The 14,517-nt window shown below is 43.5% G+C and overlaps 1 protein-coding gene across 1 annotated transcript in view; it reads left to right on the top strand.

The window, feature by feature from the left end:
• LOC111149732 (solute carrier family 1 member 2) overlaps positions 1–11,207 on the top strand; it is a 48,749-nt gene extending 37,542 nt beyond the window's left edge. The window contains exons 9-10 of the mRNA XM_022506975.1: positions 7,745–7,976; positions 11,106–11,207. Coding sequence (XP_022362683.1) covers positions 7,745–7,976; positions 11,106–11,177 — 304 coding nt within the window. The 3' untranslated portion in view covers positions 11,178–11,207. The remainder of the gene's footprint in view (positions 1–7,744; positions 7,977–11,105) is intronic.
• Positions 11,208–14,517: the final 3,310 nt, after the last annotated feature.

Below are 14,517 nucleotides of genomic sequence, written 5' to 3' on the forward strand. Positions count from 1 at the left end.
AGTGATGCTCAAGCTTGAGCATGCGCCAAGATCTCCTGGAGATTCGGGAGGTCTGGAGTGGGGACCAAGAATTAGTATTGCCAGTGATGCTGAGGATACAAGCCAGGGACCTCACTTCCAGAAACCATGTATTAGAGATAGGGAAGGTAGAGTAGGGGTCCCTGATTTGGGGATATCAGCACTTCGATTCTTTTTCAAGCAGGGCTTCAACTCATGACCCTGTGATCAAGATCTGAGCTGAAATCAAGAGTCGGATACTTTACCAACTGAGCCACCCAGGCACCCCTTGGTTCTTCCCTGAACACCAGTTGGCCGTTCTCACATCTAGTCAATAAAAATGATGGAAAGGACTCAGGATACTGATAACTCATACTCAGCAAGTACCCCTTTAATATTAGACAATATTCTAAGCACTTTACTTGGACCTGTTTAAAAGTTGCCCCAAATCATGAGGCAGGTAATGGTATTATCCCCATTTAACCACTGAGGAAATGGAGGCTCACGGAAAATTAGCTTATCTTGATTTAGTGCATGTTGAATGGCTGATCTGGACTCAAACCCAGATGATCTGGCTGTTCCTTGAGGGTCTGGGCCCATCCACCTGGATTCTCATTCTCTTATTTGAGACACACGTATGCACATATACACACAGAACTGATTGAAGCCCTACTCCATGTCTGGTGGAAGAAGAAACAGTTTCTACATCTGCCATAGCTCTGAAGATTCTAGGGGCTTATGTTTAAATATTTGCTTTGATTTTCCAGTCCCATAGAATTCTCTCTATGTTACCCATTCTATGTCGACCTTAGGATGGGTTGTGACCCTTTCTCCTAAGTCCTTCCCTCTCCTGACAAAGTGTCCCTGGCTCAAGGTGATGAAATTACAGATCTGGGGTGCGGTGGGGGTGTGGTGGGGGTGGGGCTACAGTTCTGCACAGCAAAATCACTTTTTAAAGTATCACAAAAGAAATATGGAAAAACGAGGAGGCACAAAGCTCAGGAGAGTGATAAGATGAAAAAGGGAAAATGTCCCTTTATCTACAATTGAATCTTGAGTTTAGTTTCACTGAAGTAATCTCTTAATAATTTCAGGTATCCTGGAAACAACAATTTAATATGAGGCACCCCTTTTCTTTTAAAAGAAGTCCTTTAGTGCCCACCCACCCCCCGCTCCTGGTCTCCTCTCCCGGTTCTGTTTTGCCCTTTGGTCCCTGTCTCTCTGTGCCTTGCCCTTCCTTTCACCTCTGTGTTCACCCCCAGCAATCAGAACACCTCTCTGGTTTTTGTAGGCAAGGTAATTTAGGCTGTCTGCGTCTCCTTCCTCCTCCCTCTACTTCTTGCCCTGGCCCTAACTTCTCACCGCCAAGACAGCCAGCCAGACACTTGCCAAACAAAAAGACAGTTCTCTTTCTAGAGTTTTTCTGTCCTCTTCAACAACCCATCCCTGCCCTTCCTCCCTCACATGCCTGCCCCCCCGCCTCCCTCCATCTTGCCCATGTCACCAACCGAGACCACGTGGTATCAGCACTCAAAGAGCTGATGGTCTAGTAATGGGGACAGATGTGGTCAAAAAATCCCAGCCGAGTTGTGCTAAGTGCAAAAAGAGGAGTGTGCAAGACTTGGTGGAGGAAACAAAAGAGGAAGTGGTTTACTCCCCTCTTCACTTGGACTCCTGAGGAGGAGAAGGAGAAGGAGGAGGAGGAGGAGGAGAAGGATGAAGAACCTGACTGGGTTTGTGTCCCATGCGCTGTGAGGCCTTTTATATGCAGAGTTTGGCAGAGGCCCCCTTGATGACACATTAGCGTTCAGGACACATTAGCACTTACTATCTTCTTAACATGCTTGGAAGGAGGGGTTATTTCCATAGTTGACAAATGAGAAAGCTGAGTAGGAAAAGCTACGTTCCTTGCCCTGCCGGAGCCGGGATCGCAGCCCGGGCTCCCATCCAAAGTTCATGCTCTTCCCCAATGCTTTGGTGGGCCCTCCTTCCCTTCTCATCCCCATGTGGCTTTAGCCCTTGGATGGTTCGTGTTGTGCCAGCCTTCTTAGGTCTGGGGCCTTGGTGACCCCTCTGCCGTGTTGTGCACTCTGCATTCTAAGAGGCAGACATGATGGTTTGTGTCTGAATGCTAAGTTGAATCACATGAAATTGCCAATGTTTGGCTTTAGGGAACTGTCGAAATGGCAATTTCATATGGCTCAGCCCAATACAAGGAACCAGATGGATTTTTGGCGACCCTGCTCCCTTGGCTCTGTTAGTTCATGAGAACCAGGACTATCAGACAATTCTAACACCCTCCTGCCAGAGGACTTAGATCAAGAGATAGAAAAGAGAAAAAGGACCGTGGCAATTGCCTTTCTCCCAGGGAACCAGACCGGGTTTATCAGTGTGAATAATGAAGGCAAGCCCCTCTCTTGTCTTTGGTTCCTGGTGGCCCCAAAGCTAGGGCACCTGTGGTGGTGGATCCCCTTCAGTGAACGATTCTGACCTCCCCTCCGTCTCCTCTTCACAGTTCTGACACACAGTGTCCAGACCCAAGGATAGCATCAAGCACTCTAAAATTCTTTTTACCAAGTAGCCTTGAAGCACTTGAGGTCAGCAGAGTTTCCTGAACAGTCAGGACTGGCTGTGAGACAAAATGAAAGTATTCGCCTGTGGAGAAATTTTCATGTGGGAACCGCAAACTCCCATATCCTGCTTTTAGCTAGACTTGGACTTCCCCAGAGTTGGTCAGACATTCCCCTGGTGGCCTCTGCAGCAAACTAAAATTCCTATCTCCTGTCTCCCTCCATCTCCCTTTCCCTCCCTTCACCTTCTCAGTCAGTTGCCTTGAATACGTTGATAACAAATAATGGCGCCACTTTCTCTTTCTCATTCAGTTTTCTGTCCATGGTGAGCCATCTTCTCTCTCTGCCTCTGGCTTGTACCTGCCCTGGCTGGATCAGTAATGGCCTCTTTGTTGCTAAAACCAAGGGGCACTTTTACTCTTCTTACCTGACCTCTTGGCTGTAATTGACATTCTCCACTATACCCTTATTTTTGAAACATGCTTCCCCCCAACTCTTCCATTTTTCTTCCATCCTTGCAGGCTCTTATGCCTGTGCACATTTCTTGGCTCTTGGTCACCCTCAGGGTCCAGACAAGACTGCCTGCTCTTCTCACTCTCCATTCCCTCCAAGGATGAACCAAACACACCTGTGGCATCCACCCATCGCCTCTTCAGGTACCAACTCCTAACTTGCTATGTCTCTCCTGATAGTCCATATTCCCAACCACTTGTGGGACTTCTCTGCTTTGCTGGCTCCCAGATTTCAGACCTGGTATGTTCAAACTGTATTGAGAACATTTCTCATCCCAACATTTCGTATCCCATACATATGGTGGCACTGTTCACTGGTTGCCCAAAACCAGAAACCCGAGAGGAACCGTTGACTCTTTTCTCATTTATTCTCTATAACCAGTCAGTCCTCAAGTCCTGTAATTCTGTCTCGTAAGCTTCCACCACATCTTCACTAAGTGGATTTTGTTCTTTCAGACTTGCTCTCCTTCAGACCATTCTTCATACTGGAACAAGCATGGTCTTGCTCTCCAGTGGCTCCTCATCACTCTTGGAATAATGACCTGACTCTTGAACTTGGCTGACAAGGCCATACATGATTTGGTCAGTTCTTACCTTCTGCCTCTCATCTCACTCATTTGCCTCCTGAATGTTCTTAGGTGTTCTTATCCCCTCAATTTCACATTATTTATTTCTTTTCTGCTGCTTTATCTCAGACTTATCCTTAGGACCTAAGTTGAGATACTTCTACTCAAGTCTTTCCTGGGGCCCAAGCATAGTTAAAATGTCCTACCTACAAAAACCCATAGCACCCACCACTTATTCCTACAAGAACATTTATCTCACTCTATGGGGGACACAGAAGTAAAGAGAGTGTGGGTTCCAGGGGGAAGAGGGAGCATGGGAAGGGCATTTTCTTGTTCTTTGTTGCCAGCGCACTGGACATAATGTCCTGCCCACGCTAAGATGCTCATTGTACATCTGTTGAATAAATAAAATGAACTAACAAAGAACTCACCAAGTATTAGAGTCTGTGTTCTCTTCTTATTTTCACATAGCCATTTGGATGCTCTTGTGCTCCTGCAATCAATCTTTAATGAGTTCTTAAGGCATGCCAGATGTTTCTTGAGAGGTGATTTGCTCTAGGTAAGACAGCCAGAAGATCTGGGTTAGGGTTCTAGCTCTAAGTCCAGGGCCCTTCCCATCCTGATTTTAGTGTCAGACATCAGCATGCTTTGGTTCTACTCGATCCCATCTTCATTCATTCCTGGCCCGATAGCTATTTCCTCTGGTCAGTTCATTTTCAAATTCAAGGAGGCCTGAGGGTATGGGAGAGAACAGATATTCTATTCCAAAAAGTCGATTCAGTGGCTGCTCTGGAGAGTTGGGATCTGATGTCAAAGAAAGTCAAGGGTTAAGGAAATGAGAATTTGTAAACTTATATCACCCATTTGGGTGGCAATGGATTTGTTAAACTGAAAATTCATTAACCCTTGAGCATAGTGTCTTGTGTTTTTGCCCATATGATGGGGGTGATGGCTCTTCCCAAAAGGGGAAAGAGCCAGCATATAATGAATATTCACTATGGGTCAGGAACTGGTTATATCTTCTTGAAATCCTATAAAATAGGTATTTTGCCTGCTTGAGAAAAATTCTGGTAGGGGAAGTGACCCAGGTTATACAGTTAGGAAGTGGCTGAGCTGGTTTCAAAATCAAAGCTGTCTGGGCACTTTGCATTGTGAATTCTGGAAGCACACTGCCTGTGCTTGAATTTAGTTTTGTGACTTTATTAGGATGTGTAACTTTGCAAAGCCCCTCTGAGTTTTCATTTCTTAAATATGAATACTAAGTTTGGAGATTCCTTAAGAAATTGAAAATAGAACTACCCTCTGACCCTGTAATTGTACTACCAATATTTACCCCAAAGATTCAGATGCAGTGAAAAGAAGGGCCATCTGTACTCCAGTGTTCATAGCAGCAATGGCTACAATTGCCAAACTGTGGAAAGAGCCAAGGTGCCCTTCAACAGATGAATGGATAAAGAGGATATGGTCCATAAATACGATGGAATATTATGCCTTCATAAGGAAGGATAAATACCCAACTTTTGTATCAACATGGACGGGACTGGAGGAGATTATGCTGAGTGAAATAAGTCAAGGAGAGAGAGTCAATTATCATATGGTTTCACTTACTTGTGAGCATAGGAATAACATGGAGGACATTAGGAGAAGGAAAGGAAAAGTGAATTGGAGTAAACTGGAGGGGAAGACAAAGCACAAGCGACTGTGGACTCTGAGAAACAAACTGAGGGTTTTGGAGGGGAGGGGGTGGTAGGTTAGGTGAGCCTGATGGTGGGTATTAAGGAGGGCATGTATTGCATGGAGCACTGGGTGTAGTGCATAAACAATGAATCTTGGAACACTGAAAAAATTAAATTAAATTAAAATACTTCTTGCAACATTTGTAGAGAGATTAAACAATGTAATACCTGTAGAGCATATTTCTAGACATATTAAAGGTGATATATCAACTGCCATCCTCATTACCACCATCACCGTCATCAGCATCATCTCCACCACCCCTGCCTTTGGTCCATCTGCTTGCCAGTAAGGTAGATCCTTCTGGGCCGTGATATAAATGGGTACTCAGAGAATTCTTCTTCACTTGAATGCTCTTTGGAATTTAACAATTGGTCAAGGATGTTGGGTGTATGGCTCAGGACACATGCCGGGTGGGACTGAAAGCAGAGTTGAAACACAGCAAAGGCAACCAACGCTATGTGATGGATAAATAACTCAGCGGGTTAGCTGGGAGGCCGCCGTAAGGACTGTCCCACAAATAAAGTTAATGCTTCCAGGGGGAGATGGTAGCTTAACTCGGCGTGTTTGGGCATTCTACCCAGTCACTGCCAAAAACAGACTTAAATTGACTAGATAAGATTTAGAGTAATATTTAGAGTACACATCATCGTGTAATAACTAATGTTTTGTGAGCTCTTGCTAAATGTCTCAGAGAATTCTGTGCTAAGCACTTTGTTATCTTATTTAATCTTTGCAACACCCCAGTGTCGCAGATATTTTTATTATTTTGATCTCACAGGTGAGGCCACTAGGGCTCACAGTTAAATGTTAAGTATGATCAGTGTTCTCCAGCAAGTAGAAGGAAAAGCTGGCATTTGAATCCAGGCTGTCTCCAGACGTATATATCTTTTCTTAACTATCATCATGAATACCTTCTCATCCCTTCACTCCGGGTCTTCTTACCAATCTTGGCTTTAGGTGCTTAATTTTGTGGAGGACCTCAAGCGTCAGTCTTCATTTGTGTTCAGACTCTATTACCCTGAGGCAGATTCTCCAAAGCAAAAGGGAGGAAAGGAGCAGTCTCAGATGGATATATGCTCCTGAGGGCTGAAGTCTGGTTCTGTTCTTTATTTTTGCATGCAGAACATCTTTCCACTTGAAACCAGAGGCTGGCAGTCTCACAAGCTCTTTGCAAGGAAGCCAGGCCAGATTCCTCCTGGAGTGGCTTCATTTCTCTAATGAGAAATAGATTTAATAGTAGCAACTAGAATTTATTTTAGGCCTTTGTTCTAAGAACTAATTAAAACTTCCACTTTGCCTTGAACTAATTCTAGGATCCTTATAATTTTTTAAATTAAAGGCTAGAGTGTCCTGGACTACGACATCTTTAGCAACATTTTTGCCCAAATTCTTTCTTTTTTTAGAAAAAAAAGGTTTTGATTTTCCAGCATCCTTCTCTTTCAGACTTCTACTATCTCATACACATGGTTAAAAGGACTCTTAATACCAATTGTACTAAAGGACTAGAGAACGCAATTTATTCCTAACAACTCCATTTTCCTGGTGTTGACTTTCTAAAAAGGAGAGTTCTGGACCATCCAGTTTTTTCAAATCAGAACTTGGGAAAAAGATTTGAGAAAGGGGTTTTCTTGACACTTCCTGATTCAAGAGGCACTCTGGAAGATTTAATTTTTTTAGGTTAATAGAGAGAGCATGGCAAAGTATTCTGGTTTTTCCAGGACCCACAGCCTCTGTGCATATTGGTTAGGGAGAAAATTGTGGCTGGGTTTCTCATCCATTATCTGTGTCCATGTGTATGTATGCGTTGGGGGAAGAGTGAGGTGCTCTGGGAAAGGTAGTGTTAGTTGCAATCCTTACAAAGAGATGAATTCTCTATTACAGGAGAATTCACAGGTAGAATTAATAAGTAACATAAGAGGAGGTAATCTGGAGTCTTTGAAGAATGGTTTACATCAGGAAGAATTGCTGGACACCACTAGTAGTGTCCTTCTACTTTCCTTCTACTTGTTGGAGCCTGGGTGCCAATTCTGAGATTTGAGAACTATTTTCCTCCAATCCTTCCTTCTCTCCTTTTTCTTTGCTATTGTTTATTTTTTTTTTAACCATCCATCAGAGATTTTGCTAAACCCTTTATGCACATGATCTCATTTAATTTTCATACAAGCTGATGAAGTATGATTGTCATCTCCAATTGACCAACAAGGAAATCAAGGCTTATAAAAATTAAGTAACTTGCCCCAGATCAGAGAGAGGGAAAATCAGAGCCAGAATTCAATCCCAGGTTTCTCTGGTTCTAGACCTTGGCCTCTCGGCCACCATGTCACTGCTTCTTCACTAAATGTTTTCTGTTCTTTTTTCCCAGGGACAGGATGAGAACTTCAGTCAATGTTGTGGGGGACTCTTTTGGGGCTGGGATTGTCTATCACCTCTCCAAGTCTGAGCTGGATACTATTGACTCCCAGCATCGAGTGCATGAAGATATTGAAATGACCAAGACTCAGTCCATTTATGACGACGCGAAGAACCACAGGGAAAGCAACTCTAATCAATGCGTCTATGCCGCACACAACTCTGTCATAGTAGATGAGTGCAAGGTACCTTTCCCCTTCATGGATATTGAGACCTGTATATAATAGTGCATGCTCGATTTCCTAAGACAAGCACAAAAAATCCCTGCATGTATTATTGTCACATTTATTTCTCTGAAGGGTCATGTAACCCAAGCTTCTGTGAGTCCCAGATCATCTAACTCTGTGTCTAACATGCCAGGAAATCATCAGGTCTTACAGTGGGAGAGCCGATCACTTGCTTGGTTTGTCCATGTGATGTAAAACAGTCATTCTGATGCCCCCTCCCCCAATCCAATGACTCCACAAATGTGATTGGTTTTCTTGAACATTTTGCCGAAGAATTTGTGGTTTCTAAAGCTTTGCTGGATTTCAAATATTCTATTCCTTGCATGAAACACCAAGAGAAATATCCAGAATCGCTTACTTTACATAGCATAACTATTCCTTCTTGCTGTATATTAATTACGTATTGGTCAAAAATACACCCACCCAACTTTGCACAACTATCTTTCCCTTAATTATTTTCGTGAGAAGGTGAGTTTTGAACTGGCAGTCATTTTGCTCCAAGAGTGGGGGAGCTATTTCAAGTAAAGGACAACCGTACTTCAGGACAATTATCCATAGATAACCACGTTTCCTACAGTGGCAGCCCTATCTTTCCTGAATCATGGATATTCTGGCCTCTTTCACAAGCTGCTGGGTACTAAGTCTTCAAGCTTGATGGGTTCTGTCTAGCCTTCATTGTAACTAACTTGACATTGTCAAAGACAGAGTGTCATGACCAGAGTGAAGCAAACTTGGAGAAACCCTGGCAGGTGAGCAGAGTCAACTCTGGGGGCTGGGTTACTAATAAGGTTCCGGGAAGCAACTGAGGGTGATCTGTACCCGATACAGATTTCTGATCCTTTTTGACTCCTGTTGACAAGATCTCATTTAATACTTAATTTCTTCCTGGGTTTCTTCTGGGTCATTCCAAATATAAACCATGGCTTCTGCTGGACAATTAAGGGTAGCATAGGAGTGATTCTCTTAATTGGACTGTAACATAGATCCAGAAATCTAATGGACCAGCAACAGTCTTTTGGTCCTCTCCTCTATATCAGGTACATGAGTGGATGAGCCGAGCCTCTAGTACAAATTAAGGAAGGACTCACCCATTAAGAGACAAATGCAAAAATTAATTGACTCAATGAAAATGATTCAAATTATTAGAAATTCAGATGTACCTAAAGCACATATTCCATTCTCCTGGAACATTAGCGTTTCCCACATCTAAATGAACATGCTGGGTTATTCCCCATCAAAATGTTAGTTTGGGCCAACAAGGGTCCACATTCCCGTGGAATGGCTTTATGCTCTATTTAAGTATTTATTGTGTGCCTTGTGGGGTTTCGCTGAGCACCTCCATCTCGTTCCTATGACCTCCTCTATTTTCATCATTCTTCAAATGTTTATTGGGGGCCCATTATCTGCCAAGTCCTGAAATGGGCATGGGAGGACAGCAAAGTGAATATATAATTTTGTAGTAAAGGCTTAAACCTCCTTGTGATCGGTTCTCCATATCACTATTTTTAAATAACAAGATGGGAGACATCAATGCTTCCTGCCAGTCCCCCACTCCTTCTTGCTTTTCTGTTACCCAGGTGGTTGGAGGAGACAGAGATGGGATGGACTGGTGAGTGGAGCCCTAGCTTCTTTGAACCCAGCCAGAAAAAGAAAGAAATGTTAAAAAACAAAAAGCTGCTCTCCCAGCCACTTTGGAAACATAGCCCCAGTATTCAACCATGATGACAGCAACAGGGCCCACGCCAGGGTGCTGCCTGGTGTTCCAGAGGCACCTGACCTTGACCTATGATTCTGGACAGCTCTTGCCCTTGTTCACCACTCAAAGGCAACTAGGCACATTCAAGGTCAGAGTGAACAGACAGCTTTCTCCAGGCAGATAGTTTGTTCCTGGCAGTCTTTCTTGACAGTTCACCGAAGGGGAAACAAATTTGCTGCAGCTCTGGTCAAAATGTTAACCGCTTCAAGCATCGTCGCGTCCTGTTGGCCTCTTCTATTTTCAGACTCTTGCCTTTGTCACCGTAGTTTGAAGTTGTGCGTGAACTTTTACATTTTTATCAGAATCACTGCATGTAGGATGGTCATGGCTTGTTGCATGGTCTTCTAGAGGAACATGGGGGGCCTTCCGGGGTTCGGAGGAGGAACGCAACAAATAGCTTTTATCTTCACATGCTTGGTTTTGTTTACTGTCCCTGGCATGTTGTGTGTGTTCCTAACGCATGCGTTTCACTTCCACTCGGGTAAGAAGAAGCTCGGATTTCTTTCAAACATTGCTGCATTTGTCATATTTCCATATCCTAATGCTTCCATAAATCCAGTCTCTCCATTATGTGGAATATCAGTCGTGGGTTTAAGTTTGCACATGACGTTGAGGACAGACAGACAGAAGGTAAGCTAGGAAACGACTTAGAAGCGGAGGGGAACACCTCCCGTTCGGTGTAAGGGTTCAGTTCACTTAGAGCCAGGAAAGCCCTGATACAGACAGGCTGGTGCGGATACCTGATTATGAAATGTCTGCGTTGAAATCATTTAGGTCCGCTTGTCACAGATCTCTGGCTTTTAATCCCTTCTTTTCTTTTTTTCACGTTTAAAGCCTGGATAGCGTATCTGGTATCCAGACTCTCTTGATCTCTGATTTTGCAATTGGGCTCGTATAAACCAACCTGGCCTCCTTGGGACTGAACCTTTCACACGCATGTGTAGAACTAGCTGTCGAGTTCCGGGGGGTTTTCTCTGGTTGTATGGAGTAGCACAAGGACACTATTTTGTTAAGGGCTGCATTCTTAGATGATGGGTCCGTGTGCAGCTTGACACGCCCCCAACCCTAAAATCAGAGTGGAAGTTATTCTCCAAACTGCAGACTGTCTCTAGCTCCTCCATACTCCCCAAGGCCAATGTGGACTTTTCAGTATTTACAAATTCATGTTGAAAAGCGAGATTGGCTCCCAATCTGCCGGGAAAGAATAACATTTAAAAGTAGTAGGGAGGTCGTAGAGTGAAGCTTGGATCTGGTGCTCCTCCATATAACCCGTGGGGGAGGTTTTCTGGTTCACAGCCTGTTAGCTGGATGCTGATGATAATTATTTTCAGGTGACTCTGGCAGCCAACGGAAAGTCCGCTGACGGCGGAGTTGAGGAAGAGCCGTGGAAACGTGAAAAATAAGGACATGACTCTCAGCAAAGTTTTGAACAAACTCCCCAGCGTATCTTATGGTAAAAAGAGAATATAAACAAGCTGTCTTAAAAAGGAAAAAAAAAAAAAGCATCTATTTCTGTGTTTACTTAATCTGCTAGCCGAGGCTTCAAGGATCTGTCGTGAGTCAGTGATAGGCGCAGTGCGGTGTCTTTGCCAAGTGATGCTTTGTAAATGCCTCATTTTCTCACCTGTGTTACTTTCTGAATGGAGGCTGCTGGAGGAATCCCTTTGAATTGAAGACGCGTTCTGGCCAGCTTCCCTTTACTCTCTAAATGTAGAGCTGCGGATCCTCTTTTCCCAGGGGACACGACTAAAGCATGTGGTGCATCCTGGGGACTTGGGATAAAGAGCAGACACTCAGTGTGTGATTCCTTCAGGTGTCATCCCTGCTTCTGCTTTAGTGCACGCAAGAGATTCTGTTAGAAGCCTCTAGACGTAATTCTCTTGAAATGTCTTAGGGGTGGCTCATGTGTTAATTAAAAGCAAACCCCTGTCTTCGGGAACTCTGAGAATCTACCTTCTGTATACTCTTTCAGTTAAATATTTCAAAGAGAATGGTAGTGGGAACCGTGCTCTTCAAGGCGGCCGATTACGGAACCCACTGAGTTTCTGCTCTGCCATATCCAGTCCTGGGAAATCATTACTGAAATTTCAAAGGAGGTCTCGTAATTTGCTTTCAATGATGATAATGAATTAGGATGTAATCTGCGTAGCGCTGCTGTGCATGTGGACAAATGTGAGAGAGCACAGCCAACGTCAACTTTAACCAGAGTCAAATGTTCCAATTCGGTTGGCATTCACCTGGTAGAGGGAAATCGAGTGAGACGATTTGATCGATGCTTTACTTTCTTTGTTCCAGCCGTAAAATTCTTTTTTGTATATCTAACCAAAAAAAAAAAAAAAAAAAAGACATTTTTAATCGCAAATTATTTCAGTCACAATCTCATTAACCTAGAAGGCCTAACCATTCCACTCTCCTCACGGGTAGAGAGGACAGTTACGCTGGCTGTGCCGCCTTTAAGACCATCTCTCGATAAAAACAAAACACTGTCCATGATCTAGCACATAGAGAGCTTTCTCTTGTATTCTCTCAAAGCACTTGAATCTAGTTACAGGGCACAGTTGAAAGCAGAGTCAATCTGCTTCCCAGTCTTCTGTGTAGCAAGGAATAGGAAACAAACGTGCAAAATCCCATAAAGGTGATATTCCTATGGCAAAGTCAAGATGGCCTTGAGCCATGAAATGGGAGCAGACAATGGCTCCTCACAACTTCAAGATGGCATCTTCAAGGCTGTTACAGTTTGAGGAGTCAGTACTGTAAGGGGATTAGCACCGTGCCTTGTAGGCCGTAGGCACCCAACGAATCCCAGTGGTGGATTGTGTAGACTAAACTTGTCAGTTTCTCTACTATCCTTTTCTGTTGAATAACTCACAGTATTTTCCTAAGGTTGCAGGCTCTGGGAGGTTGCTGGGAACTTGAACCTGAATCACTGAGAAATAAAGTACATTTGACTGACTTCGAGGAGCGTGTAGAAACTTGGTCTATATGTAGGAGTCAGGTGGTCATCAAAGACTGGCAGATGGGTGCTGGGTACATACCAAGAGTTGTACTGTCCAAATGCTCTGAGAAGAGGTTGTACATAGACATCATGGACCCTTTATTGCCCATTCCTGGTGACTTTTCTCTTCCAAACCAGACACCTTCGGAACATATGAGAGACATAAGATTCCGATTGCTTTTGTCTCTCAGACCCTTGTTATTTTTGGATAAGGACCACCGTTGAGCAGTATTAAGCAGCTTTTTGCCTTTTTTTCTTTTTAGTGTCATTGGTCTTCTTCATTTTCATTAGATGAACAGTTAACTGGGTCACCAAGGATGTGTGAAATGCAGTAGTGGACAATAAATACACCCTTTAGAGCCGATACTGTGGGCCAAGGGGACAGGTCCTGGATTTAGCTGTGAAACTGTTATGGATTGTCTTTAAGTGGTGCTCCCAAGAGCTTTGTGATGGAGAAGAGAAGGATCTAGACGAGGCACCAAGGAGTTTGTGGGTTTTGCTGTTTAAGGCCAGCTTAGCTCTTGTAAATGCTGACGTGTTTCTCAAAAGAGTGGTCTTGGGATTGTCTCCCCAAGACTCTGCTTCAGTGTCTTCCTGCTTTGCTTTGTCTTCCTAGTTATCCTATAAAATATATAAGGGGACAATGTGTTCAGAAGAAGCAAGGTGTACAGCTTAACAAAACATGTTTTTCTGGTTTTAGACTACCTGTAATACATTTCATGAGAACATACTTAGGAACTCACTTTCATCTGGAAATTCACATCATATTACAAATGAATAATCTGTTAAAGTCAGGACTAACCCAAAAATCCAGGATGTATGTAGAGCTGACGTATGACTGTGATCTCTATTTTTTTAGGTCTCGTTCATTCTTCTTATGCCATGCCCACTAGGGCTTCCCTTGGCCAGCATGAGTGCCATAAACAGGAAAAACAGATCCAGAGTATACCTCTAAGAACCCTTTTCTAAATAAGATACCCATAATCTTTCCGTTATGTGCACAGATTTATATTAATAGGTTCACCACAGTTGTAAATGCTTGTAACAGTCCATTAATATTTGATGATGCATAAGTTATATACGGACACAGGAGGCCAGATCCACATGCTGCATCCCATAAGGTCTATAAGTCAGGGCTTTGGCAACACCATTTTGTTACAAACTCATTCACTCTTTTTAGGAATCCAAATCATTTTGAGAGAAAAATCAATTAAACAGACTTTCATCCTCCCCTTTATAATTTTTGCCCACAGGAACCCAAGTAGAATCACCGTTTGATTACCAACTACAGTTCAATGAGCCAAATCCAATCAGCAGGAAGAATGGCTTCTCTCTCAAGCTAAGGCTTTACCTTAGGTCTTTGAGAATATGCCTCCCATGTGGAGCATCAAAGAAATCAAGGCAGTCGTCTAGATCACAGAGGTCCAGGTCTTCAGGTAATAAGATCTGAACCACATAGACATCAGATTCAGTTCTTTATTTCCTACTGGGTGTGGAAACACAGCCTGTAGTCTTATTGCCTGAAGAAGTTACCTTGTCCTGTAAAAGACAAGTATTCGCTTCTCCTCTGCAGTATTGGTTGGCGGAAAGAAAGAGTGCCAAATGCCTCAATCTTGGATTTAGACTTGTGGAAACTGAAAAAGGCTTAGGGGAAATTCAATTTATGGGGATATGTATTCCCGGTAGGAAATCTCAGGAATCCGAATGACTGAGTAGAGGGCCTCAGGCCATTTCCAACCTTGCATGGG

The sequence above is a fragment of the Enhydra lutris genome, unplaced genomic scaffold (assembly GCF_002288905.1).
Source record: "Enhydra lutris kenyoni isolate GAN:26980312 unplaced genomic scaffold, ASM228890v2 scaffoldscaffold22, whole genome shotgun sequence".
In the NCBI taxonomy this organism is placed as follows: domain Eukaryota; kingdom Metazoa; phylum Chordata; class Mammalia; order Carnivora; family Mustelidae; genus Enhydra; species Enhydra lutris.